Raw genomic sequence first — 27,249 nt, 5'->3', positions numbered from 1 at the left:
TTGAGGTCTCCTAGTCTATTCTGAGTTTCTCTCACCAGAGGGACTGAGGGGACTTTACCTTTTACCAAATCTTCTATATCCCCCCATAGATCATATTTCCTTTTATAAGGCAGACTCATCTTTTGCTGAGATAGGGATGAACACACCTTATTTGAAAAGACATTGTAAAAATGTACCATAAAAGATTCTCTGAGTGAACTGTACATTGTAAACTGAAAATGAGCAGCATTTATATAGAAATTCTCAGTCCTTCAACGAGCTGGCTGAATGACCTTGGGCAAGTCACTTAACTTCTCTGTATCAGTTTATTCATCTATCAGATGTACATAATTGTTCCATGTCTTTTGGGACTAATTAGAATCTACGTACTGCAATGATTGCAAAAATGCCTTCTTCAAAGTCTAATATTCTATAAATAGCATGTATCTGGCCATAGAAAGACTCACTGTCTGGGCTTCACGGTTGGTGAAATTAGGACACAGGACCGTGAATGAGTTGCCCAAGACTCTGAGTCAGACTTCCAGGCAGTGCGCAAGGAAGCTTTCATCTGAGCTCTCATTACTTCCTGTTGGGATGCCGTTATGCCCATGTAGAATTGAGGTGGAAACCTTAGCCACACTGACAGCTGATCTGAACCTGTTTGAATGGCTCCAGGAATTCCAGTCAGTAAACAGGAACTGGCTTGCTCATCTGCGCATTCCTCTCAAATCAGTTGAAATAAATTCTCAGCACTTGATTTTCTGACCTGGTTCTCAGCTATTCAATACCAGCCTATGGTCTGGCATTATGAGAAATTTTCCAGTCTGTTGGGTGGAAGTAATCCAATCCTGTCACTGTGGAGGGAAACAGAGTATAGAGACAGAATCCAAGGAGACTAGAAAGGTTCTGAGACCCGAGAGAAGTAGAATTTGGTAGTAGCAAGTCTCGATAGGTTCAAGGAGAGGTTACTGAAACATCGGAAATAGACTATCCCAGGGAACGGGGCCACTCTGACTCGGAGCGTGGAGAGAGCTAAAGAGCAGAACACTCCATGTCCAATTCTTCTGGGCACGATCAGCTGCTGCAGCAGGATGAGACAGATGGGACCATTTTAGGGCCAGGAAAGTGGGCCTCCCTCCTACTGGGATGGAACAAGTGTGGAGGAACAGATAGAAACGCAACAGTGATGAAAGGTGCTATGCTCTGAGGTAACTCAATGCTCAAGAGGCATAGAGCAAAAGCAGGGCACAGTTAAAGCAGCTACTTCAACAGGAAGCATCCCTCCAAGATAAAGAAGTACTCCAGGGTGCATAGGATTCATGTTCCCTCCTACACAGCCTAGGTGCCCTGGGTCAGGCTGTCCTCAATTCTGCAGTCAGAAGATCCTAAGTCTGACAATAGGCATCAGGTCATAGTCATCTAGCCCAAAGCAAACCATTGGTTTTAGGCTAAAAAGGCAGGAGTTACATGAACTCACAGAGACAGCATCAGCATGCAAATGCACAAGTTGAAACCAGAAGGAGTCCTAGGATGGAGAGAGGTAGACACAGGTTCCTACCCCTAAACAAGAAGCTATGTACAATTGGTAATCATAGGCAAAGGAAAAATCAGTTTTCTCCAATGGACTCTCACTGGTTATAGCAAACACACCTCGAAGTTGGTCCAATGCCTAAGAGTAATTGGTCAACACAAAACCAACTCAATAGACGGTATTTTTGAACATTTGGACTTATTTTGCTTTGCTTGGGCATTTAAAAGAAACTGGTCTTGTTTATTTGGTTTTGTTTGGTTTTATTTGTTTTGTCTGGTTTTTAAAAATAAAGTTAGGGTGGGTAGAGAGGGAAATAGAGGGAAGGGTCCACAGGACTTGGGGGAAGGAAAACGTGTCAAAATCCATTGTTTGAAAAAAATTTTCAATAAAAAATGTTTTAAAAAAGTAACACGTTGGATATGCATGAGGGAGGGTAGAGACCTGGAGGTTTAGGAAGGACGCAGGACCTGTCAACTAAACAGAACTGGGACAGCACAGCAGGACTGGTGAGTTGCAGGAACTATTTGATGAGCATCTGGCTTGATCTTAGGAGTAGGCCAAGGCTTGGGTCCAGAGGCAGCGACCCAGTGGTGGAATGTTGGAATTACACTCAGATCCAAGAGAGGGTGGAGAAGCTCGAAGATACTCCTGTGCCTATCCTCTACCTTGCTGTCATTCTCCCAGGACTGACCAACCAGAGTAAAGACCTGTGAATGACTCAGAATATGGGATGTCAATGCTCATATGCGAATGACACTGGAGTAGGGAGATGGGCACTACCTGGTTCCTGAGGGAAGAGACTATTTTCAGATATTTGATACTTCCCTGGATGTTTATCTCCTAGCAAAGAAAACCTGCCTTGCATTACACTGAGGTTTTTAAAGGACGACTACATCAAAAATGAAAAAGATGAGAAACTGTTAAAATTACCATTGATCAAGAATAACAGGCTGACAGCTCATCTAGCCTTTATTTCCAGATTCATTTTGTGAATAGGCCACAAGTAAGGGGCAGATTCCTTATTGACTCTGAAATTTTATTCACGGTGAGTTTGAGAAGGGTTATGGTCTTCCCGTATCCTTGATTTTGGAACTTCAGTGTCCACTTCTTATGTGCTCTGTCAGTTGCTACAGCAGGGTGGCTTTAAGCGGATACGGATGCTTGTTATGTGCTTGGTAACTATAAAAATAATGTCTAGTGACCTGCTGTACTTTTATCTTGACATATGATTTCGCTTTATGAAACACGGAATATGATACATTTTATATTTAGGAACCATTTGGAAGGGAGGCTGGTAGAGTAAGATTTAATTGATTTTTTCCCCCTCTGTAGCTCTTGAAGAAATAGCTTGCGGATCCAGAGTAGGTGGTATCGTGCATATTTCTGTAAAAAGGAATTTTTACTTGCTTAGGCTGTTAAGTCTTACCCACCCTTAATACTTCCCTTTATCTTACCCTCACAGACAAATAGCCACATGTTTTTACCCATCTCTGTGCCATGATCTCGATTTCCTCCTCTTGTCCGTCCCCATGGCTATCAAGCTTCTCTATTACCAAAAGCACCTCCTGTTCTCGGGCCCCCACTTCCACCCATCCCCCAAAGCCAGAATATTAGTGTGAAAAATCTTCTCAGGCTGCTCTGCTACTCCCAGCATTTTATATAGAATTATCCAGACCTTGTAAGAGAGCACTTGAGGTGCTAGTCCAAAATTATCTTTCTAACTTTACTTCCCGAGCCTCTCCCATTTCTGTCACACATAGAGTCTGAGGTAGAGGGTCTATCTCCTGAATGTTCTACCATGGTCTTCATGTCTGCGGAAACACTTTGCATACACACGTAAGTGCCTGGTTAGAGACTGCATCTGTGAGACAGTCCTTTATTCCTGCAGCTTGTAAAGCCAGACCTTCGGAATACCACTTCCTGCCTTGGAAGTACTCCTGTGCTGATAAAACTTAATTCTGTCCTTAGTGATGATTTGTCCATGGGTCTGTCTCTCCTGTCTGCCTAGGATTTATGCAAAATACCAATGGCCATTCACCATTCGTCATCTTCGCTTTCACAGTACTCTTGACCATCTGGGGTAATATCATCTCTACCACAGAATAAACGGTCAACAAGCTGATGTCTGGAATGGTTGGTTATAATGTGTGGGATTCTGTGGGTCCCTGGAGTTGAGCTTTTTTAACTTCTCGCTGAGTTAATTTTTTTCCTGCTAGTTGTGACTGTTAATAATTGGGTTCTGGTTTTCAGCCACCTTCTCCCTCTGGCTCTACGATGCCTGTAAGAGCAGACACTCAAGTCTTTCTCTTGGCTACCATGTGACAGTCTGAGGCTCCTAGTTTGTTGAGCTGAACCAACTCCTCTGCCCTTCTTCATACCTTTTTGTTTCCCGCACAGCCCTCATTGCTGGGGAGCTTTTTAACCATAGCTTTTTAGCTTTTAAACTTTTTATTAGAAGCAGGCCCTGTCTCGCTGTCTCCTCATCTTCGGAGGCTGTAAATTATCCTGTTACTTCATTTGTAATGGAACATATTTATTTTCTGTGATGATGGCTCCCTTGAGTCCTTCCTTTTTCTTAGCTACATAAAGTTAACTTCCTCAGTGGCGAATTGAGGACAGATTACGAGCAGCCTGGGAACCAGGCTCCATCACCACAGGGGCCGCCCACTCACCCTCCTTCTGTTCAGCCACCCGAGAGTTGCAGCTGCTCTGGGATGCTCTCTCCATCTCTCTGGAGTTGAGAGGCAGATAGACAGAAGGAAAGAGAGGCGAAGACACACACACACACACACACACACACACACACACACACACTGGGGGATGGGGAGGAGAGAGAGAGAGAGAGAGAGAGAGAGAGAGAGAGAGAGAGCCCTTTCCCCCAGCATTATCTGTTGGTATCTGTTCTTGAGTTTTCTAGGTTCTTCTCTCCTTCTTCTCCCCCTACCCCAGCTGCCTACCATCTCCTCCTACACCCAGACCAGCAGTGACTGCACTCCAAGACTCCCCCTCCTTCCAGCACTGCCGCTCAGTTTCCATGGCAACAGAAAATGTTGGTGGGAAGCAAAGAAGCTGAACTGCAAGTCCTGTTGGGGCTGGGAGGAGGAGGAGGTGAAATGTGGGCCTCTCAGGAGGCTTCCGAAGGAGGGGAAGGGAAGCGCCTCGGGAAGCAGGGGTGGGGGGGATGCAGCCAGGTGAGGAAAGGAGGGGGTTCAAGGGAAGGTGCACTGGCAGAGGAGATTGCCTTGGTTAGAAAGCTGAAACGGGGAGACAGAGGAAGACTTATAAAAAGTAATGGCAAATGCTATACATACAGTAGTTGATTGAGAGGTTAAGCTAAGCAGAACACTGGGAATGGATGATGTCATTTTCGAAGGATGAGTCGAGGGAGGCAAGGAGTGTAGGGGTAAAAAAAAGGAGTGGAGGTGCTTAGAGTGTAATCATCACCATCACCATCACCATCACCATCACCATCACCATCATCATCACCACCACATCATTATCCATCACCATCACACACCACCACCATCACCATCACCACCACCATCACCACCACCACCATCATCATCACCATCATCACCACCACCACCATCACCATCACCACCACCACCACCATCACCATCACCACCACCACCACCACCACCACCACCACCACCACCATCATCATCATCTACATGGGAAACAAAAAGATGATACCCAGATGTGGGTTTGTGATGGGCATGTCTTCTTTGAGCTCACCGAGTTATGAAGATCTACTTCAAAAGGCCATGAACAAGGGTCAAGAAAACTACAGTACGTGAGACAGACGCTCATAGTGTGGAAGGTAGATTAAAATGTGAAAAAAAAAAACATTTTAGGTAAGGAATGGCGTTTCAAATGGGATTCACAGCTAAAGCTACGACTCAAAATTTGTCCAGAGTCACAGATTGTTATATGTTTTTTCTTTTTTTTAATCATTTTCAGTTTTGCATAGCTCTAAGTATGTGATGTCCTGCTACCCTGTGCCTGAGCCCATGGTCTCACGGCAGTACTCAGTGCTTGCCTTGTCATCACACAAGAACCGCCCCCGGCCTCCGGCAAATCTTCCCACTGTGCTTTCACAGGAGCTTCTTGTGTTTGTTCAGGCCACAGCAAAGCTGGTCTTGGAACTTTCCATTGATGTAGGGGGCGGGGGGTTGCTACAGAAACCGTGTTGCTTGTCTACAACCATGATTACAGCGGTTCTCTCATCTTTTTTTTTCTGAATGAATCTATACCACTACCTCCTTTAGGACCACAAAGCAAGAAATGATAGAAAACTATCTAAGAAGACACTTAAGGACCTCGGGACCGCACCCCTGCCTCCCTTCTTGTGCATCCCAAACAGTGGTGAACAGCAAGCAGTGCTCTGGGATTGCTTAAGTGATGTCTCCTAGGCTTTATGGAGATGGACTCATATAAAGCCCACTTCAGCCCAGTGGGTGAAGGAAAAGTGTATGATTTGTATCATATCTGTTTCATATACACGCAAGCTGAGGCAAAGAGATACGGAATACCTGACTCAAGATAAGAAGCTTATAAAGGCTGGGCTGGGATTTGAATCCTGGTGGAATCTATGTCTTAACCATCACACTGTGGCTACTTCTGTTTGAGAAAAATAACATTTGGGCCCTTGAGGAACCTGGGCTTGAACACATTACTACTGCTTCCCATGAATAGTCATTTTCCCCTTTCTGAGTAGAATTTAAAGGCCCAGCCTCTATTTCAAGGTGGGTACTGAACACAATGGTTTATCTACTTGTTTTCTTCTGCAGGTTTGGAGAGAAGCTGGAGAAAGAATGTCATGGTCTTCCAGCAGCCAAGGCGACGATAGAAAGACAATATGGGTGTGAGAGATCTGACCACATTTCCAGTCTGGAAGAAAAGGGAAATGCTGGCCGGAACAGCAGGGCAGACACAACCCAGAACTGAGGTGTTTGCAAGCATCTGGGTTTGAGCATCTGGGGTTTCAGTTTGAGAAGATGAACAGGCCGGAGGAAGAAGTTGGGAAGTGGGGCTAAGATGGAGATAAATGTCAAAGTCTGTGATTCTAGTCGTTGACTTTCTACTTGTCTCTAACTGCTAATCTCTCTTGAAACACACACATACGTACACACACACACACACACACACACACACACACACACACACACACACACACACGTTAGACAACTATATTTTCTTGTCAAAGTGAAAAAGAAGCTTATTTTCTCAAACTCTTTATGAGGTCCTCCTGGGCAGGGCAATCCAGGGCAGCCAATGCGGTGGGATCTGGGGTGCCCTGGTTATTATGTGGACATGTAGCTTTCTGCAACATGAAACCTGGAAGTCAAAACCGTGCTTACAAATAGAGACTCCAGGTTGCTTTTTCAATGGCTCTAAAATATGAACGGAAACCCCCTCATTGCGGGAGAATGCAGCGTGACTGACCAAAACCAAGTCAGAAGCGAAGTGTAACAGAAACAACTAGCTCTAGAAATTGTCAAGAATTTAAGAAGAAGCACAGAGCTTGCAGTACTGCATGGCTCACAACAGGAAAAAAGAAGAGTGTGTCCAGAGAGAGGAACAGGAAATAGAGAGCCTAGTGAGACTGGAGATTACGGTCTCTCCCTCCCTCTCTCCCTCCCTCCTTGTGTTCCTCCCTTCCCCCTCCCTCCTTCCCCCTTCCCTCCTCCCTCCTTCCCCTTCTCCCCCTTGTTCTTTTCTTCCTCTCCTTCTCTCTCTTCTTCTCTGTCTTGCCTCCCCCCTTTGTATATGGTCTTGCCTAATTGCCCAGGTCGGCCTTGAAGGGGACATGTTCTAGCCCAGCCTTTTCAGTCCCAGCACTATAGGTATACACCCGCACGCTGGGCAAGTTACCTTCCATTTTATGTTGCCCAGGAAGTCACTGGTCAGCCAACTGGTCACATGCCACATGAAGCCGACTATCAAATACTTGGACATGTGGCAAATGTGATGAAGAGATCGAATTTTCAGTTAATTCGCATTTAAATAGTAGTACGCACAGCTGGCAGCTGCTACATGGGTTGATGTGGCTCTAGGGGAGCCCAGGATGGTCTCTCCATACTCCTCTGTGGAAATCATATGCTCACGGGTTTGTGGCCACTGTTAAATTTCTGGTTCTCTTAGTGACTTTGTAATATTCAATTAAGTGATTATAAGCAAAGTCTTAAGAGATAAGATGAAAATGAAATTAAGTAGCAAGGAGCTGAGGAGGTGGCTCAGTAGTTAAGGAAGGGAGAGAGGGAGGGAGGGAGGGAGGAGGGAGAGAGGGAGGAGAGAGGAAGGAGAGGGAGGGAAGGAGGGAGGGGGAGGAGGAGGGAGGGGGGATACCATAATCTCCCTTTGCTGCTCTTCCACAGGATACAAGCTCAGTCCTCTGAACCCACATTACGAAGCTCACAGTGATTTTTAACTCTAGCTCCTGGGGATCCAACATCCACTCTAGATTCATGCCACTGGCAACCACACATGGTATTGTCATGCAAACACACACACACACACACACACACACACACGCACACACACACACACAGCTAAAAGTAAATATATTTTTAAAAGATGGCAAATGCAAGCTAAAGGGAGGGATTAAAGAAATCTAATACCTCAAAAAAATGGGAAAAAGCTCATAAAAAGGGGGTAGAGGACAAATGGTCAAAGAAGCCACAGAAGAGAATTTTTCAAAATTACATCTTCACACTTAAAGCACGTAAGAAGAAGAGCAAAGCAAGAAGAAAGAGGCATCTGCTGGTGGGCATTCTACTGACACACAAGAACATGGAGATTAAAAAAAGAAAATCCCGACACTTCCAGAGAAGAAAGTGGCCATGAGTAAAGGATCCAGAGCTGTTTTATTTTTCATCCATCGCATCGAGTCCAGCCAAGACAACTCGGATTCAGCCTGGGATCACACACTGAGCCACAGCACCAACCATGGGAGAAGAACTTCGGCGAACTTAAATTCACAAGCCTTCAATTCTTGTGCATCTCTTGGCCGATCCTCGCCTCCCCTTTTATAAAGCTGCTTGAATGTGTGCTCCAACAGCACCGAACAAAACAAAACAAAAGCAAAACAAGGAAAAACACACAAAAAATGCTAAAATCGATCAAAGAGAGCAATGCCAGGAAGAGTTTCAGAATTTACACTCATGGGCAGGCTCCGAGAAGTCCAGCCTCCTACAAGGGTCTCCATACAAAAGTGTAACCAGAAAAATAGTATGGTGGAGCCTATAGGAACCTTGCGGATGAAAGAATGGCAAAAAGCAAAAGAGAAGGAAAACAAACTAGAAAATGGAACAGTCAAAAATTTAAAACACACAAACGGCACGGTTTAAGGTGATTTCCGCGGTCTTAGACCAGACAACCAAAACGTGGCGACAGATTGCCATCTTTGCCAATGCCTGGTTTCAGCAAGCAGAGAGTGTTTTCTCTTGACGCGGGCCCCCCCCCCCCAATTCAAGAGTAGCACAGAGGCAGGGAAACTCTAGACAATGAGGACTTTGCCATTGCAGAGGATGGGTGTTGCTCCGGTCTTGAGTGTTAGGCTGTGAAGACAGGAGACGTGGACATTGTTGGCAGTAGAATTTTATGGTAGCGCTGTACTCGCGGCCTCTGTGTTTATGCGCTGAGATTCATCCCACAGCTAGACTGCGAATGGAGGCAGCTGGGAGGGAAGAGATTGGTAGAAGCCCTTATTTCTCAGACCAGGAGATGAGTCAATACCACCAGAAGTTGGTAAGCCAAGAGCTCGGGGAAAGCCATATGAAGAAGCCGCCAGAAGAACGAGGTATAGACGTTTTGGAGAGACATTTCTGAGGTATTGCTTCTGTAAGGCGGAGCTGGGGAACGGGAAGAAGACGCCCCAAACTATGTTTATGTTTTATCTGTACGCTGGTCTTTCTGCTTAAAATTGATATATGCTTTGGCTCAGAATTAATACTTTTTTTTTAATGTGCTCTGCTCTGTCGCTATCTGAAAGTCCTTGCCACTGGTTGCTCTTGTGACTTTGTGAATCAACTCTGGAAGAGCCTGAGGTTGTGAATCAGATAATTAGCCAGACGTGGCCATTCATTCACCTCTTGCCAACCCCCCTCAGCCTTCTCTTTTCCAAGAGGCTTCTGGGAACACGGACACAACAAAGACCTTACTTAGGGTTGTCTTGTTTGTGGGGCGATAGGAAGCACAGGGACCTTAAATTTTGCCATCTAGGCTTCAACTCTAGACTGTTGTTGAAAGACTGAAGTGCTGATTACAGCTTTTAGCGGAAACTGTTTTCTCTGCACTACAGAGCGGGTCTTCTTAGTATCAATAAAATGCTTCCTAACAGGATCCCTGACACCAAAAGTCCCCACTGACACCAGTGTAATTATCATCCCTGGACTCTAGGCCTTGTCAGACCGCACAGATAATCACCTACAACTGCAGCTCATGATTAGCCAGTCAGTCAGCTGACACCCAGCACTCCTGGTGACAAAAGAAGAGAAGCCCCTGGCATCCTCTCTCCAAACCCTGAAAACTAACAGGAACTGAGGGGATGCAGGAGAAGGAAGCAGGGACACAGAGGGATGGGGGCAAACACTGCCGGTCTCCATCCAAGTCCTAACCAGGCTGGACTAGCAAACCCTGCTTGGCTTTCCAGATCACGCATGTTCAGGGTGGTATGCAGCAGGTCATGTTCATTCTCTGTTTCACAGGCATGGGGTGATGCGGGCAGAGCCTAACTCACGATGATTTCCTTTTACTTTTGCTCCCTCACCCTGACTGAACCCATCTACTGGCTCTCCTCTAGGTGTCACCCCCACCTTCCTTTGGTACCTTCATGCTAATTGTAGGTATTTCCACTTGTTAGAAAAGCTGCCCTGTGGCTTAGCTTGCCAGCCTGTACCTCTTTCCAGTCTGTCAAGGGCAAAGTGGTATATCTGTATGAAGAAGCCACATTGAAAGCCACTGTTTTGTATGTCTAGTTAAAAAAGACTTCATGTGCATCTAACTTCTGTGGTGGAACTTAGCTCGAGTCCCCCAGTTATAGTTGCAACTGGTTACAGAGCCGAAGGACTCACGTGCTTTTGTCTATTTCTCTAGTAGACGGTAAAGTTTTGAGAAGATGGACCGGGTATATTATGCTAAAATAATTCAAATAGCTAATATATGTAAAGTACATTGAACAGTAGTACATGGGGCAGAGGTAAGATAAGATTTTTGCTATTGTCACTGCCATGACCGAATTCAGAAGCCTTTCCACAATGTCTGGCACATGAAAGTGACCATAGAGCAACTGTGTCTTCATTTGCACTCTTGGTCCATTCTGGAGAAACCGAGTTTTATTGCCGAGGAGTCAAGCAGTGGTCCTGGGTGCAGGGAGGAGGTGCAGGTCTTTGCTTTAGTGTTATTAGGGCTCAATGAGTATCTGAAAAGACCCACACGGTCTGGTGTACAGGAAGAACAGTATAGGGGGACCACAGGATACTCGAAAGGCATGATCTATTATTGAAAGCAGGCTTTTTGCTGGTGTTGAGACGGAACCTCAGTCTGTAGAATGGTGGGTGTCCTGGTGGATATGGCGAACTTGACGAAAGTGGGCAGGCTGGGAAACACATATATGGTTAGACTTGGTTAATTAAAGGAGACCTACTCTGTGATTGACACAATCCCACGGGCTCAGATTAAGGACTTAATAAAAAGAAGAAAGCGAACTGAGTGTGAGCATTTTCTACTCCCTTCTTCCAAGTTGTGGATGCGAAGTAAGTAGTTACCTCATGCCAGCCATCGCCATAACCTCCCTGACACGATGGATGGACTGGACATTCAAACTGTGAGCCAAAATAAATGTTTCCTTCTCGAGTTGTTTTTTCTCAGGCATTTTGCCACATTAATGAGAACATTTACTAACACCTTCTGTTTGGGAGAGACACCTAATGTAACCAGAAGTTTGTTTTCATCAGCACTAGCTAGAAATAGCCAGCTAATCAGCCTCAGACAGATGTTGCCTTGCTCGTCGTTCTCGGTACCTCGGTGTGTGGAGTGTATGTGTGTGCTGTCATCCAGGTAAGCTTATGTAGGGGCAGTGATGGGTCAGCAAGCTGTTTCTCCACGTGGCGCACGTGTAGCGCCTGAACCATGATTTTGCAAGGCAGGCAGCACTTTCACTCAAAGAAGCCTTAGATGACCTTGGATTTGTTGCCTGAGTAGGATCCCCTTTGGTTTTTCAAATGCCACCTGAACCTCACCATCTTAACTTCGTTTGTTCAAGATTCCACTCACTGTTTTTTATTATTAAACTCATTCCTCTGTGTTTATACAAACACCACTCAAACCCGTTTCCATCAGAGACCCTTCCCTGAATGCTCCAGATGTCAGACATCGTCTCTTCCTTCCAAGACACAGCCAGTCAGTCATGGACTTACAACGTTCATTCTTCCCGTAGTTATATCGTATGCCATAAAAACACACTGTTGCTTTTCATTATTACTTGAGTGTGTATTGCTACTGAATAGTTAAGCATGTTACACTTAGCTTTCTGAGTGGACTGTAGGGTCTTTAAGCAGATACTATAGTGTGCCTCTCTGTAGTCCCTTCCACAAATAGCATCAGTAGATGGATAGAGTATGTGCAGAGTTCTTTCCCCTCCTAATGAATGGATAAGCCTTCCTATCCCCCTATGAATGAATGGATAAACCTTCCCAGAATCCATTAATAAAAAATTTTCCTAAGAACCTTTCACAAAAAAAAGTTCTATTTTTTTTCCTTCAGATTGTCAACACACCCTGAAAGATTAAGGATGCAGATATGAAACACAGATTTATATTTTTAAAATGCTACACTGTATTTAATATGCTAATAATAATAGTATGTGAATAGTCTGAATGCAAGTTTAGATTATTAAATCCTTGGGGAAAGAACTACTACATTCTTAGGTGTTCAAATATTCTTATAAAAATTATTTATGGGGGTTGGAGAGATGGCTCGGTGGTTGAGAGCTCTTGTTGTTCAAAGAATCCAGGTTCACTTCCTAGAACCCACATGATGGTTTACAACTATCTGTAATTCAAGTTTCAGGGAATTTGATATCCTCTTCTCATACCTGGATACCAGGCATGCACTTGGTGTATGTACATACATGCAGGCAAGCAAACACTCATATACATAAAATTAAATGAATACACTTAAAATTTTTCAAGTAAAATTATTATGATCTGAGTAGCCTTAGTTAGGACATTTTATAATGAGTGAGTGAACCTGAGTGGGTCAGGACCAGATCAGATCTTATTCTGTGGGCCTCCTATAATATTCTTCCAGGGACTTGTGCAACCATAATGTCGTGAGCTCAATGGCTTCCTTTTCTAGGTGTTCACACTGCCATTTAATCAAGGTCTGTAGTGAGAACGCGTGGGATATGGCAATAAAGCTTCCCGGTGGCCTTTAGAGTTGTTTGGTATGAGGTCACCGAGGCAGGCAGGTTATGGATGTTTGGATGTTCCTAGGACAACCCAGGTAACCCTCCTCCTTGCTTCTAGTACACTCCGAGGGTGAGAACCACGGAGGCTTGTAAGAACGTATTACTGCATGCTACACCGGTTTAATCAGCAATTCTAAAGTGGTTGGCCAGCTCAACAAGCGCAGACTGTCTTCTCACTGTGATTCATTGCCTGCTAGACGCACATAGCTGGCCTTAATCTAATTCTTACTCTCACCTTGCGAACTAGGTAAGAACACCTCCCATTTTCATGCGAGCGAGAGGATGCTCACAAAGGTTAAGTGACCAGTCCACACTCTCACTCCTGGTAGATGAGGAAGCCAGGCTTTGGAGACAGTTCTGTGCCTTAAAGTGTCATGCTGTCTTCCTGATTCCTACTCTTTCCAGATAACCTCAAGACTACAGATCTAAAAATAAGCAGTTCCATAATGCTATTCCATTTTCTTGGTAAATTCTTTCTCCTATTTCCTGATCCTTAGATGGATCTTCATGTATTGCAGAATGACTTTGAACTACCAGTTTTCCTGATCTCCCTCCCAAGTGCTGGGATTATGTGTACCTGGTTTTAGGAAGTGCCGGAGACTGAGCCTAGGGCTTTGGACCAGGCAAGAATTAGACCAACTATGTTACAGCTTCAGCCATGAGGTAGCTTTTAAAGTAACTTCTCTAGCCTCAAATCTCACTTAGCAGAACTCACTAGAAAATGGAGAGCATTAGAGGAAATACCGTTCTACCTTCTCCCCAGCTCCCATACACACGAGTGTCTATCCTCCTCATCTTGCTTCGAATTGGAGACTAGACACCCTTACTACTGACCGAATTCCTCTACCTGTCTCTGAACCCCAAGTCTCCCCCACATCATTCTTTCAATTGAACCTTCTTTCTCCTCCAGCTCCCTACCTTTCTCCTTCATTGTTCCATTCAATACCCAAACACTTCTCCAGCTTCTCCCATTTCCAACAGTTGGAGGAATCGCATTTTCACTGCCAGCACTTACTTCTCTGCTTCCTCCATCTGGTCTGTAGCGTTTCCTTTACTACATGTCTGCTACTTGTCCCATCCAATGAACACGGCTTCTCTGGCTTCTGCTTTAGGGAATGAGCTCATGCCCAGGTTTCTGCTCTTCCAACACCAGCGGTTCCCTCCTAGTTCCATATGACTTCCTTTCTCATCAACATTTAACCCAAACTTTCCATAAAAGAAGGTTACTGGGAAAGGTCATCATCCCCACATTAGGCACTGGGTTTGGGGAGCCACAAGACGTTATGAACGGTAGAAAGTGTCATGTTGGTTGAATGACAAGAGAGCATTATGGGTACAGGCAGGAATAGGGAGGCTTACAAGGGAGAGTAAGAAGAACAGCACTGGGATGGGGGATGCCCAAGTGATGTACACTCAGGAGAGAAACAGTGGTCAAGAGAATCACAGACCAAGGTAGATAAGGTTAATGAGGGGCTGGGAAGCTGAAATTAGATTTGAGCAGTTAGCAATACACTGTTGGTCATCGTTTATAAATAACTTTGGGATCAGGGCAGAGGCTGATGTCATCAGGCCTGACTTATTGAACTGAAAGGCAATCCAGGGAGTACTGACATTTCTTCTGAGACCCTTTTGTATAAAGGGAAAAATAGTAAGAGGACAGATCCAAGGGTGGATGGAACTGAAGGAGAGTTTTGAAAAGAAATAGGTTATATCTGACCTTGTTTAGAGATTGTAGAGAGGAAGGTTAACCTATTTCCAAACCATTTCTGATGTAACTAAATACAGAATCTATTTCTTCTGTCACCCAAACATAGATAATATATGTAAAGCACAATGCCAATTTAATATGGCTTTATTCTTTTTGTATGTCATAATGACTTAGTATGATGTTATAATGTCATAATGACCAGGACATTGATGAATTGCATTTTCTGACTCTGTAACAGACTTTCACCCTATTCTTCTCAAAGGATCTTTCCTGAAACTGATCCAGCTCTTCAGTGGTTACATTGCTCTATATCATCTCTTGTTTTGTCCTTCTGAAAGATGAAGGATATCTGGAACTGAGATTATGGGTGTATTTATTAATTTTGTTCTGGGGTAGCAGAGAATCAGATAGACTATATCATCGTTCAGGTCTAGTGAAACCCAGATGATCAGCTTCCCTTCATGGGATTGTGCTTTGTTGATTTAAATGATGTGGAATATGACTTTTATCAAGTAAACGTGATATACTTTAGGTTATAGGACTTGAAGTTCAAGATCACCTTCAAATATTTAGAAGAACAACCCTCCCTCTTCATTTCTTGCCAACCATATAAACACACATTGGCCAATAAACAAGTCTTTACATGGAAATCCTGATCAACTTTGCTCAATAAAAGGAAGATAAGAGCATAGCAATCTGAAACTTAACTCTGTGGACAGAGGTAATAAAAATCAATGAACTTATGTTTGGAAACCTGTCATAAACATTCACTTAATTTTCTCTCCTCCTTACACACCTCTATAATCCATACCTAGCATCTGAAGGGCTCTTATTTCTCCATATTACTTCAAGTCATATGGCCTTAAATGACTGGATAGTTTCCAATGCACATGGATGACACAGCCAGCTTGCAGAATCTAGGAAGAGGGCAGGGAGGTAATTGCAGTGATCAATGGGGCATTGTCACTTTGTCTCTCTTGCCTGGGTATTGTTCTGGATGAGAGTGTATAGCCACTGGTGACTCATTACACCTTAGAAACAATTGCTACTGGAGGACAAATCATGTCTTCCATGGGGACTGCTGTGGCTAGACGCACTGTCCCCAGCAGGCATGAAATGAATCATTCAACTCAGAAGGCTTCATTGTTCAAGGCAAGCTTGACTGGAAATTCTCTTGTGTTTCTGTAACACTATGGTGAGAAGCCTTCCTAAGTCTGGACCAAGTCTCTCTCTCTCTCTCTCTCTCTCTCTCTCTCTCTCCCCCCCCCCGACCCCTCTCTGTTACCTTACCTCTTGGTACTCTTCTGATTGACTAATTGACTATCTCCCCAAGAATAAGAGGTGATCACACTAATTTATCCCAATTCACACCTTCTTGGTTTGCCTATCTCTGATGTTCCACAACTATTGGCAACTTTCCTATTGGCCTCAGATTGACCTGGGCTTGACTTTTGACTTTAATTTAGTTAACCAACTATTTATTTATCATAGCTATGCTTAATGATATGAGGAATAATAAAGGACTCATAGGCATACATTTATTGAGGTTTACTAATTTGATCATGCCATTCCCAAGTTGATATGTTGAAGTCCTAACCTGTAGCCCTTTAGAATGTTACCTTATTTTGGAAATAGGGTCTTTACATAAAAAATCAAACCAAATGAGGTAATTAGGATGGTCTGCAACCAAGAGTGACTACTCTCCTTACAAGAAGAGAAATGTGAGCACAGAAATGTCAAGACACAGAAGTCAGTGTCAAAATACAGAGGTAAATAAGGAGGCCATAATCAAGGCAACAGGACCAGAACATAACCTTTTCCCAGAGCCCTCAGTAGAATCAATCCTGTTGATACCTTGAGCTTGGACTTATTGCCTTACTCTGAGGCAACTGTGGACAGAAACGAAGGTGAATACCTTTGTTGATAATGCAGGCCCTGCCATGGTTAAAGCACTGGTCTTTTTAGGAAATAGTGGGGAGGAGATTGACAGGTAAGGTGCGCTGAGAGAAAAAAGTGCAAGAAAGGGGCAAAAGGATTGAAGACAGGAAGAGCTTTGAGACTAGAGCCAGTCGTTCGTGGGTTCAGTTGAAGCATTTGGTGAAGGGGACAGTAAAGACCCTTACTAAAGTCAGAGAGGGAACTTTCATCACAGAGAGCTGGCTTTGTAAACCTGACTCTGCTAACAGCTCTCTTAAACCTGACTGAGTCTCATTCTCTTCACTTATAAGTATGGGAATACTGATAGAAGTATGAATTGTGCAGGTTAACTTATAGGAATCTGTATAATACTGTAGAATACTTTAACCATTCCATTCATCAATGTTGAAAAGCTACTATATGCCAGGCAGTGTGCTAGGCTTTGGGAATAGAAATGTAAATACTACCCAGTCTATTCCTCTAAGAAATTCACTCTCTAGGGTAGAAACCAAGATCTGAACAGATTAGAATAATGGCAAAGAAATATGAGGACTAAAAACAGGGCTAAAAACAGGGCTCTGTGGGTGTGTTATGGATACACTGGGAAAGGAGAGATCAGCCTCAAGAGGCAGGGTAGGGTTAGGAATCATGTCTTTGAGGCGATGATGTTTAAATGGATTTGAGAAAAATCAGGTGAAGAAGGAAGACACAGGAGTTCCACACAGAGGGAAGACAGACTTGCTGTACAGCTGTGTTTTTCTCTGTCTCATGCCTCTTCAGCTCGCTTGCTGAAAATATACTGTAGTCTGCAAAACGCTGTCAAAGTCCTGAAGACCGGATTCTGTTCTAACTGTCCTCAGCAGCTCACCGAGGTTATCTTTCAAACAGACCATCAGAATCCCCTCCTGTAGCCATCTGCCTGTTGCCTGCCTGCTCCCAACCCATGCTCTCCTCTTTCCTCACCCTTCTCCTCGCTTGCTTGCTTCTTCCTGCTTTCTTTCATTAGATCTGGAGACATGGGATCAAGGCTAATTTCTAACTGTGGGGCAGGGCAGCAAACTGTGGCCCAATGATTAATCTGCCTGTTTTAATAAATAAAATTTGACTGGAACCAAACTACACTCATTCATATTCATATCATCTATAGCTATTTTACTGCAACAACAAAGACAGATTTTTTTTTCCCCACAGAGACCATATATCTTGCAAAGTCTAAATGATTTAACTGCATGGCCCTTCACACAGATGGTCAAAATCTGGTCCAATATTTATGTGTGGTAGAAGTATATGGGTATAGGGAATAGGTTGACAATATACAAGTGATAGAGGCCAAGAAGAAATTTTAAGGAAGGGTCCTACAGAAAAAGCAAACATAAGTTCTACCTGGAAGGTCAGAAGAAGATTGACAGCTAAAAGATGTGACAACTGAAGTAAAAGCCAAAGGATCCGAAAGGAGTTAAGAGAGAAGAAAGATCACTCTTGGCAGAGAGGGGTGTGTGAAAAGCCAGGCAGTGGAAGAAAGGCTCACAATTCAGTTCCCTACTGCATAGAGAAGAAATAAAAAGAGATAGACAGGCTGGAGAATTAGCTGGACCCAGCTCAGCAGGGTTCCCAACTCTGATAGTCACACTATGGATTTTGGAAATACCTTACCATTTCCCACACTTAAGAACCTCTGAAGGATTTAAGCACAGTCGATGAAAGCAAATGTGTACCTCGGAGCCCTCTGGGCCACAGTTGCAGTTAGCATTTGTTGGGCATTCATTTTATGACGGGTCTGTGCTACATGCCAGGCATCCATGCATATGGAAATGCGCAGCGAGTAGTGGTGGAAACCTGGTAGAAAGAGGTAAAGCAAGGCAAACAGACATGGCTCTCGGAGCATGTCTGCAAAGTAGAGGCTCTCATATATGGATGCACCAGGACGAGAAGGAGACTGGGATGGTGCAAAGTGTAGGGCGACGTCCAAGAGTTGGAGCCAGGGCAGGTGGCTGAGGGTAAGGAGTGGAGACAGAAGGTGTCACAAGCTAAGAGGCCAGAGGGGAGCAGAAGTTTGTCAGGAAGTAAAGCAAGGCTGATTTGCAAGAGTGCAGTTTGTAGGAAAGTTGGGAAACAGACTGGATTATGGAGCGGTTAAGGCATCGCCGGGAAATGAGAAAATGGAGGTCACAGCCATTGAGCGAGTTGCCTGGGAGATCTGCTCTTTTAAAGCAGAGAGGAATATGATTTTGGTTGGATTTCTTAAGATTAGTCTGTAACTCAGCAGCTCCGGCAAGTTTTTAGACTCATGATGTAAATTCCTCACCCCAAATATCTGGTCATTTGAAGCAATTCTGGAGATCGAATTATGCAAATGTGCTCCATGACTAAATTAGAGGCTAATTCATGTGAACATTAGTTAGTAATGGGAGTTACATTACTGGATTATTAGAAAATGGGGCAACATATTTTAGTGCTTAAAATTTTAATCAGAGTAATTCCAGATGGAAGGAAAGGCTCTTTTCCATCACCAGATTGGAGCTATGGCTGACATCCTCCCCGAGAGTCGGTCTTTCAGCATGGTCAGTCCAGCACATGCCCTCATTTCTGACTTTCTGTGCTGCACTAGCAATCAGTATCCTTTCCCAGGCTAATGGCACGTACAGGAACAATTAATAGCTCTCATGACACCCACATTTTGTCCTGCACCTTTAGACAGCTCAAAATATTAACATAATCACCCCAAGTTGCATTGCTGCTAGATTCCACGAGTAAATCAAATCATTAGGGAGACAAGAGCATGCTGATGAGAAGTCTTTCTCTGTCTCCCACCACCCCTCCACTGTCACTGCTTCTTGTATTTGTCATTTAGCTCTTGTCCAGAATGGTTTCCCTTCGGCACAGACTGCTAGATGTGGACAGATTTTAAATGTCAATGGTTGAAAAAAAAAAAAAAGACCCACATTTGTAGTAGTGAGTCTACTCCTACTACTATCTATAAGTTTGGAAACTTATAGATGCTTTTGTAATATAAGGCCACTCACTCAAATCAAAGCCCAGCCTACCTCAGAAACAGGAAGATAGAGGAAATGGATATTTTTCTTGTATACATTTAAATCATAAAAGCGTCCTAGATTTGCCTGAAAACATAGTTAAGAAGCCATCATGGAGTGATTAGTCTTCACCATTAAGGTCAAGTTATTTCTGTTGTTCACAGGTCTAACTTCTTACTTGGATGGTGGTTTGCCAAGACTTAAAATGTCATTTTGGCAGACGAGCTGCAAAACAGCAAAGTTCTGGAATATAGGAGAGATCAGTAGTTCCATTAGCATGTAATATACACCACAAATGTGGGAGAAAAATTTCAGTTACATATGTACCTATCAGCTTTCTCTTGCTTGCATCTTTTGTCCACCTCTATAACCTGAAATAGCTCCTTGGGTCTCCTTCAGTGTGCAATGGGCACTGCTCACTTTGACCTCTAGTAAGAGCTTTATGAGTGCTATCCACTCAAGTTCACAGAAACGCCCATTTGTGTGTGGCTTCCAGTATTACCTTGATAATTGACTCCATAAAGCCTTCATCCTGAACACTTGAACAATGGTCAAACCATCCCAAGTCAATAGGTCACGCTAAAAGAATGACGCATTATATAATTTCATTCTTTTCTCCTTTAGAATGTACAAATGTGACTGTTGGATAGTATGCCCGGAGAGCCTCTGAGTCAGACCTTCTCCAAGTCATACACACTTTATAAAATGCCCTTCGCACCATCAATCTGCTGCAGTCCTGCCTAGGAAGGATTGATGCTAACACTGTCTCCATTTTTCTTGACTTTGAACTCCAACAGATTGTTGGCATTTTCCACTATGTACTATAATTTAATATAGGAAAATCTGCTGGTTGATGCTGATTGTATGAAAAGATGAGGGGAAAGATTTCTATCTTATAGTCTATGTGCATGAAGGAATGTTTGTGGAATGTGCAGGCAAATACCCCTCAGTATGCCCCGACTGAGGTAAGCGTCTTGTTTTGTTCATCATTATGTCCCTAGTAATTAACACTTTCAAGCGCATGGAAAATATTTACAGAGGACTCAATTCCAGAATGAGACAACCAATGCTCCATACTCTGATTGGCCGAAAAGATTTTTAGTTTATAAACGAGGCTGGAGGTTCAGCGTGTCGATCTGGTGTGTGTGTGTGTGTGTGTGTGTGTGTGTGTATGTGTGTGTGTATTTATGGGTGGATTTCTATGCCTCTAGCATTACACTAGGAGCTGTGAGAAAGGCAAGGAAATCGCACACAAACAAGACTTGCTGAGTTTCTATTCTAGTTGAGAAGACAAGATATACACGAGTGGAAACTTCATCCCTAATGATGGCTCCAAAATTCAACCACTAAGCAAGTTCTGAAAGACACACTACTAGGGATTAGAGTCCTTAGGGGAAGTTATGTAAACTAAGCAGGGAGACCTTTAAGAATAAAAAATATAAGGAAGGGAAAAGAAATGACAGTTCCCGAGGAGCAGGAGAGGACATAAGGAGCAAAGACATAGGAGAAGAAATAGAGGATTTGAGACTTGGACAACTTAGGGAACAGTCATTTCAGAAATAGGAAGATCGGGGTGGCAGCAATAAATATAGTAAGGAAAAAAAAAACAAGCAAGTCTGCATAATAATGGATACATCCCTAAACTCCTTGTTGGGAGAATAAGCAACATGAAAACTTAGTCATGTCACATACATTGCAAAGGCTGAAGAAAGGCACAAGGCTCAGTGGACCCCCCCCCCCTCGACGGCATTCCCGGGTCTGGTGAGAAGCAGGGAGATTATGCAGAAAGCAGATGTGATGCGTGTCTTTAGAGGAAACAGGCAGGGTGGGACTAGGGAGGACTTCAGACGCATGATTGGTGAGAGGGCTTGTGATGTCAACACGCACGTGACTTTCCCAAAGTCTTAGCTGGCTTTAGGTCGTGTTGTAGTCCTTCTTGAATTGCACCACTTTCTATATATCTTCATATTCTTAATGAGGCTTTGGATCTAATCCATACCCATGATGTTCTACAAATGACGACGAAGGCATAGAGCAAAAGTTTATACTTTTGTTTTAAAGATACAAAAAGTGATTCCTGTACCTATAGAATCAAGGGTAAGCATGAAGAGCCCAAGGAGAAGTTGTAAAAGACAATAAAGAGTTAAAAGGCACATGGGGAGGAGCTTCCTTCTTCTCTAAGCATGTTCAGGAATCACTATTCAGTAACCTTTACTAAAGCTAATGATTGTCATTAGATAAAAATTAACATACATTGTGTTTATGTCTAAGAGTGTATACAATATATTTAGCAAAAATAAATTAAGCCTTGGGTAAATGTTTTCTTCGAAAGTTATCTATCTCTACAAAATCTTTAAACTTAACTCATCAATAGAATATGTTTCCAAAACAAAGTGCATGCATGGCTGGACTATGACATTTTAACCAGCATTAATTATATCTTCTTGATGGCTACTGTCTTCTTCTAAAAAGACCTTCACTACACCATAGTTAATGGGAGTGTGGTGCTAGTTGCTAAGGCAACAGAATGAATAAATGCAGGTCAGAATGTGCCACAAGAAAAACAAAAGCTAGACTAGGGTACCGAATAGAAGCTGAGCAGGTCTAACAGAGTTTTACATTAATGAAATCTGATTCTTAAAGTGGGCCAACCACGGAGGGCTTTAAGCTCAGCATTAAGTAGCCCATGGCAATCCAATCAACAGACTATTATCGTAAAGGTAGACAAACTCTTCTCACAATATTGGCACCAAACGAGTGGTGCACGAAAGCATGAAACACACTAATTGATGACACCATGTAATTGATGACACCATTTCATGATTTACTTCATCTTCACAGTTAATTAATCCCCGTACACAGCAAATCAAAGCTGTCTTTTTGACTCTGTCTCATGGTGCAAGTTAACAAGGTGATCTTACTTTCTGGAAGATACCATACACCATTTGGAAATAACCAGGTAAAGCCACAATCTAGGATTAGACTTTCATCTTCCCACGATTCTCGGGATTTTGTTTTTGTTTTTTGTTTTTTTTTTATGTATTTTATGCACAATTCACACATGGCTATTCTGCATACTCTTTCCTCAAACTCTCTCTCTCTTTTTTTTAAACCAGAGAGATTACCTTCTAGTTAAATACGTTCAAAAGGGGAATTATATTTATTCATAAGTGTTTAATACTCAGAAGAAAATTAAGCCGAATTAAAGTCCTTCAGTGTGGACGATTAACTCAGTGAATCTAAAACCCAACTTCTCACGGACCAGAATAGATTTGGACAAGGGCTAGGGAATGATATGCCCCAATTCAGGTAAAGACAGGGGGAAAGAGTAGCAATGCAGAAAGGTGCAGTCAATATAAGTAATGCCAGAGCAGCATTCAATTTGTTTGCTAGGTCCTGTGATTATTAATACCATTTTTTTTACTGCCCTAAGTAAGTCTTAAACCTGCTCAGGGCTGTAACAACTTCCACTTCCGTCCTATTTCAACACCCAGAATCCCAGCTGTATAACCAGTGACTGTCTGTTGGACATGGGGGAAAGAAATGCATAGCTCATTAATTAAAAAAATTAAGATATCCCTAAAGGGTCACGTGCATATATTACTTAATGATCATATGATGGGCCACATTTATGCATTCTAAAACCTGGTAGGCATTCACGTTTTTTGTAGGAGTTGAAGTTTAGCCATCTTAATAACCCTCGGGGCTATAATAATTCAAGTTTGGAGAAAAGCAATCTGGAAAAGGGAAGCACAAAGCTCTGACTAGCCCTCGGTGGTTTATGAGTGTGCTGCAGGTGTCAGCCTCAGCATTTTACCTCAGAGGAACGACTAAGGACACCTATGAGCCGTTTGTGTGCTACGTGCTTGTGACATGTGGGTCTCCCTGAATTTAGGGATCGGCAATATGTGCCATGGGACCTTAAAAGCAAGGGAAGGTGAGAAGAACCGTGACTTAGCCTAAAGGAGCTTAACAAGGGGGGCCAAAGAACGCCACCGGGGGAGGTCTAGAAATGATTAGAAAACTACATTGCCGTCTGCACGCCTCCTGTCCTCCTCCTCCTCCTCACCTGTGTGCACATCGAGAAGTTTGCACACGCCCGCTTTAGATTGCACACAGACCAGGACTCGGAAGTACATCAATGCATTTGGTACATCAGCCCCTCTCTATACCCTGACGGCTGACTGACCCAAGTGTTTGCTTTTCACCTAAAGTAGCAAACAATCCTTCATCGATCCTCAGTCAGCCATGTGGGAGGAAGAGCATGCTCTCGCTAAGCTAAGCGACCAGCTGAAGTGGCTAGCTAACGAAGGGTCGTCCACAGGATTTAACCGGCTTATTGAATGACTAGCAGGAAAGATGATCTTCACACCATCAACATAGCAGATTCTCTAATTAATCACAGATACTGATATTCAAGCAGAATAACATGTCTCCGGGATCCAGATTTAGCTGGAACGTGGGATAAATCTAATTGTCTGCTAAGATCACAAACGTATAGGAAAGAAAGAAAGAAAAAAAGCCATACAATGAGTGACAGGGAGAATATAAATGTTAAGCTTCTCCCAGAGCCTATAAATAGAGCTCTCACCCAATTCATACAACACACATGCCTAATGGATGCACATAGATCCCGTTTTCTAGTCAGCGTCTATATGCACACAGAGCAAGTTCTGTCCTGAAGGCAACCAATTTTCCGATGCAGTTACATATATAAAACAGATCCGTTTCTGTGCAAGCCAGGCTGCCTCTAAGCCACGTAAGACACATAAGAAGCAAAGACAGACAAAAGGCAGCTCCGTGGACACGGAGAGCGTCTTACCATAAACTGTACATTGTCAAATCCATTAGCCGTCAGGTGGTTCTCGTACTGAGGTAGCCCAATGCTTTCCAACCATTGTCCTACTGTTTGGACAGGGCATCTGGGTCCTGTAAGAGGGTGAAGAGGGAACCGTTTTAGCAGGGAGTAGCCGTCCACAGGGTAATAGCGGTAGTCCTGGGCTGAGAGGTGGCATTGCCACATCATGGTCCTGGGAAAGTTGTTATCAAAGGAGCCCGCCAGCTTGACAGATTAATGTTCTCAGCGAGAGAGCAAAGTCAGAAGTAAAACATAGTTTGCCAGGCAGGCTGTGGAGTATGACTTGATCCTAGCTGCACATTTCTTACATATTAATCTTTACTACCGACCAGTGCGTCATACAGCCCCCAAAACCCAGGCAGGAGAAGAAGGCATATCAAGCTGTCAGCCTGGGCTGCTCTGCGTTCTATGTGACTGCTGGAGTACTCCACAATGAGCAACACACGGCCAGCAGCCAGAATTCTTTTTATCAAGTACTCCTACACTCATCAGTATGCAGCCCCATGCTCCGTGCTCCCCCTCGCTCGCTCCCCTTCATTACCCAACCCAGGCTACACCTCGCATTTTCAATAATAGCCATCAGATAAGGCAGATTTTTTTTTTTGTCTGCAAGCTGTAAGCCTGCTGCTGCTGCTCCCTCCTACACACCCATCCAAGCGTCAATCTTGAATGATGAGAGCAGTCAAAACAAATGCAGAAAATAGCAAGACTCGAGCAAACCGGAGCGCTTAAATCGGAATCGAAGCCTCATCCCGGTTATACGTTACCGAGCTATTTGTTGTGGGATTTTACGTTTCAAAAGACACCGGGGAAACTCGGAGCTTGAACTATAGCTCATAACAGGGCTCGCCACCAGGTCCCCTTTCCCCTTTCCTTCCTCGCCTTTCTCCCTTGAAAAATGTACCAGAGGGAACCGCTTCTGACTGAAAGCCTCTCAGTGCAATTATTCTTCCTCTTTACCGTGCGGTCTCAAAGTGAACCTCTCTGGGGATTTTTTTTTCTTTCTTTCTTTTTTCTTTTTTTAATTTTTGAATTACTGCAACATGCAGAAACTGCATCATAATCCACAAGCCAAGACGATTCATTCCTTGTCTGTCCTAAACGACCACATTATTAGGCACGAGAAAAGCCATTCCCACTCTGGTATTTATAACCCTATCTACCAAGCATCCTATTCTAAGATATCTATAAAGGTAACGCTAACTGGAAAGAATTTTTTTTTAAATAAAGAAGAAGAGCCCTAACCAAAAATAATTCAAGAATAACAGATGTAAGTGTGTGAGTTTTACTGAATGGCAGACAGACTGAGTAATTTATTTAATAATTGGGAGAAACCACAGATTAATAATAGAATCTGTAGAACTACCTCATCAGAGGAGAGACTCGAGACTCGAAGAGAACTATCAGAAAGGCCAGGCTAGCCCTCAGCCCTAGGGAGAACTCTCGCCCCAGTGTTCCTGGAAGACCATCTTCTGCTTGGATGCTGCCTGTGACGGGGCTCTCACCACTCAGCCAAAGTCTCTGTTCATTAGGAAGACATTTTACTTCCTACCTAACTCCCACTCTCCGAATCCAGCTTTCCCTTGGGAGTCACACAGATTGGGAACGGAGTCTCTTCCACAGCAAGGACTTAAAAAGTTAAACGGAACTCCACCACCCACCCAACTCCGCCCTGAACACACAGTATATGCCCGGCAAGTATTTATTAGGTCTCTGTTCCTCGTCTCAGTTTAGGGCCCTTGGCCTATAAACATTTACTCTCAAAACAGAGTGCACGCTGCTTCTGTTGCTGACACCGGTCTCTGGGTTCTAATCCTCCCTGTCTGCTGTCTTATGTTTAGGAAGCTGCTGGTCTCCTCTGATTTCTTGCTTTCTTTGTTTCCTGGCACCTGGCCCAGTATAACAATGGCTATTGCATTGTTCCTCAGTTTCTGCTGTATTTTTAATCATTGAAAATACTTTCACTTCCTCTCTCTCTCTCTCCCCCCCCCTCTTTGTGTGTGTGTGTGTGTGAGAGAGAGAGAGAGAGACAGAAAGAGTGTGTGAGTGTGTATGTGTGTGTGAGAAAGAGAGTGTGTGTGTGAGAGAGTGTGTGTGTGAGAGAGAGTGTGTGTGTGTGAGAGAGTGTGTGTGCGTGCGTGTGTAGACCACAGTGCACACACATAAAGGTCAAAGACAACCTGCATGAGTTTGATCTCTGCTTTCATCCTGTGGGTCCCTGGGATTAAACCTAATTCGGTGTGACAGCAAGTGCCTTCACCCCCTAAGCCCTTTCTTGTCCTCTCACCCATGGTATTTAGAAAAAAAACCCCTAATTTATAAACAGTGTCAGAATAATCTAAGACACAGCATTGATAACCCAGCCTTGTTTCGAAACGTTGTACGGCTTCCTGATGGAGTAAAAGCAAACTCTCAGGTCTCCATTCCGTCTGGCTCTGCAGTCCGAACACCTTCACAGTTCCTAACCAGTTGCTGGTCTTTGAAGGAAGGCTGAAACGTGCTTGGGTAGGTTTTCTTACTACCTACCCTACAAGTCTGTCATTTCCCTTATGACACGACTCCTTTTCTCTCTCCAGTGGCACATGTAGATCTTCTATGATAACAAATATTTTCTAACCGACGTGATCATTATTCGTGTCTAAGACGTGTTTCTTGAAAGCAGGGAGTACGCTTTCCTAGTACATCGTATGCATTCAGTTGGCATTTGATACTCAACATGATGCTGCCCCCCGCCCCGCCCCCGCCACAGTCCGA

At 43.6% G+C, this 27,249-nt stretch overlaps 1 protein-coding gene across 17 annotated transcripts in view; it reads right to left on the bottom strand.

Moving 5' to 3' along the window:
* Anks1b (ankyrin repeat and sterile alpha motif domain containing 1B) overlaps positions 1-27,249 on the bottom strand; it is a 1,103,087-nt gene that overhangs the window by 370,789 nt on the left and 705,049 nt on the right. For 16 of the 17 annotated variants that reach the window (XM_032911305.1, XM_032911312.1, XM_032911325.1 and 13 more), the window contains one exon: positions 24,460-24,566. In XM_032911305.1, the coding sequence (XP_032767196.1) occupies positions 24,460-24,566 (107 nt within the window). Of the gene's footprint in view, positions 1-24,459; positions 24,994-27,249 lie in introns of those variants that run through there. The other variant, XM_032911288.1, reaches the window with a different exon arrangement.

The sequence above is a fragment of the Rattus rattus genome, chromosome 1 (assembly GCF_011064425.1).
Source record: "Rattus rattus isolate New Zealand chromosome 1, Rrattus_CSIRO_v1, whole genome shotgun sequence".
NCBI classification, from domain to species: Eukaryota; Metazoa; Chordata; class Mammalia; order Rodentia; family Muridae; genus Rattus; species Rattus rattus.
The sequence above is the reverse complement of the archived record's forward strand: the minus strand, read 5'-3'. Positions and strand labels throughout refer to the sequence as shown.